This window comes from Seriola lalandi, unplaced genomic scaffold, assembly GCF_002814215.2.
Source record: "Seriola lalandi dorsalis isolate HSWRI2012SDOR001 ecotype SW California unplaced genomic scaffold, Sedor1 jcf7180002054501, whole genome shotgun sequence".
In the NCBI taxonomy this organism is placed as follows: domain Eukaryota; kingdom Metazoa; phylum Chordata; class Actinopteri; order Carangiformes; family Carangidae; genus Seriola; species Seriola lalandi.
In genome coordinates, this window is record NW_019525054.1 from 406,093 (window position 1) to 408,310 (window position 2,218).

The following is a 2,218-nucleotide window of genomic DNA, read 5'->3' on the forward strand; positions in this document are numbered from 1 at the left end:
TGCCGGTGAACATGAATTTCTGACCAGTTCCATGTTCACACAGTATAATTTTGGCATCACTTTTCCACAGAAGCCCAGCTGTATGGTTAGTGAGTAAAAACTCCCAAACACAACTATGGGGTATACACCTGCTAATGCAAGAAGCTTGACTACCTTTGAATTAGACATGATGCTGTGGTAATATAATGGGTAACAGATGGCAACATATCTGTCATATCCCATAACAGCTAAAATGCTAAACTCAGCACTTGCATATGTGTGTAGGAAATAGACTTGAGCCATGCACCACTTCACAGAGATTTCATATGTCTCAGATAAGAGCACAGCCATAACTGAAGGTAACAATGCAGTGCTGCCATATATTTCATTGATGGATAACATACATGAGAACACATTCATAGGTTGATGCAACTCTTTGTTTTGGTGTATGACAGTAATGAGCACTATGTTCAAAATAATAATAATGAGATAAAGCAGGAGGAATACAGTGAACATCCAGTGCTTGTAGTTTTCCATGACAGCATATGCAGTCATTGTGAATGTTAGTGCTGTCTTGTTGTCCATCTGTCAGTCGAATTCTGAAAAGAAAAACGTGAGCTTTAAAACAATTTTACTTGCCAAAATATAAGTACATTATACACTCAGAAAAGTTTGACCATTGTCTACTTAAAAAAATTAAGGCAACAAAGTGACACTTAATATAATTGAATAGATTTTAATTACTTCAACTTTTATTAAAAAATATTGATTTAATTAAGTAAATTAAAACAAAACTATTAAGTACAAAATAATGAAATCATTGGTTGAAATATTTTGGATTTACTAATAATATAGTGAATGTTGAGTAAATCTGAATCAAATTTACAGGGAAAACTCATTAATATTTACTAGGTATCTGAAAAAAAATAATTTCGATATACCAAATATCTGCAAAAAAGTGATTTAGATTTACTAATTAATTAGGTGGAATTAATTTCTATTTAGTAATTATTTAGATGAAATTGATTTTTATTTACTAAATATCTGGATGATATTGATTTATATTTACTAATTTTATGTGTGAAATTGAGGCTATCTTTCTAAATATCTGGATAAGAATGATTTGGATTCAATAAATAAAATAAGTTATATCAACTTATAATTGGTACCCCATGACTTAAAATCTATTTAATGTTATTGATTGTCACTTTGTTGCCATAATTCTTTTATGTTGAATCTACTTAATATCACGCCTTCTTGTTGCAAGAATTTACTGAAGGTCAGTTAACAAATTACAATGTGTAGGAAAACAGCAGGTAAACATTTATTTGTGCAACTTTGTTTACACATACATTTTCAACATTTTTCAAAAAGATGTTTTGTGTGAAATACCAAAATACATAGAAATACAGAGGAAGGCTGTTAAAAAAACAGACAAAACCTTTTGTAAACCATGTGACAGTAAACATCCATAATCTGTGAAACATCAACAACTACATCAGATAAAACAGATGTATATGTATATTTTCAAAATTTCTTTCCAGAATGGCAGGAGCTTTGAGGCCTTCAAGCAGAACGATAAAATATTTCTGGAGCAAACCAAAGGCACTTGCTATTTGAGGCAGGCCAATTGCACAGGTAGATTCCTCAGTGTCAGATCAGTACAGCTTGTGTTCACTAACAGTGGCACAAAACAGAGATAAAGACCCAGTAGAATATTGTCCATCTTCATAATGGAGCTGTGAGGTGGTGATGCAAGAACCGAAAATCGTAAAAAACAAGAGGAGTGTCTGGTTTTGCCTCTGTGAAAGTGGACTGTGTCACTGGCATCCATATGTCCTAAGCTGGTGGCAAAGTGTTCACAGTCCATCAAGAAGCTTTGTGTTTTCAAAACACAACTCTCACTGTCCTGGTTATAATGCAGCATTATCATTTGCTCGTTACTTATGGAATACTAAGCTACAAAAACAATTGCTTGTGCCAGTTGTAAGTCCAAAGTATAACATCACACCCTTCAAATGAGTATGGATAACATTCTGAACAAGACTTGAACACTTAACTGCAGCACAGAATTAGTGAGCACTTCACTGTATTTAGGGGTCCCTTTCTTAAGCCAGTAGCTTGCTCTTGAGGCTGTTCACCTTCGGGGAAAGCTTTGAACAGTCCAGCTCGAGGAAGAGTTTCTGAAAAGATTCAAAAGTGTACCTGAGCTCCTTGGGATAGGCAAGATTCACTGTAT

The 2,218-nt window shown here is 33.9% G+C and overlaps 2 protein-coding genes across 5 annotated transcripts in view; one reads left to right on the plus strand and one right to left on the minus strand.

The window, feature by feature from the left end:
• The window catches only part of LOC147818748 (olfactory receptor 52D1-like), a 693-nt gene extending 129 nt beyond the window's left edge, over positions 1-564 (minus strand). Inside the window, exon 1 of the mRNA XM_087175798.1 lies at positions 4-564. Coding sequence (XP_087031924.1) covers positions 4-564 — 561 coding nt within the window. The remainder of the gene's footprint in view (positions 1-3) is intronic.
• myt1b (myelin transcription factor 1b) overlaps positions 1-2,218 on the plus strand; it is a 107,933-nt gene that overhangs the window by 6,767 nt on the left and 98,948 nt on the right. The gene's annotated exons all lie outside the window — the stretch shown is intronic.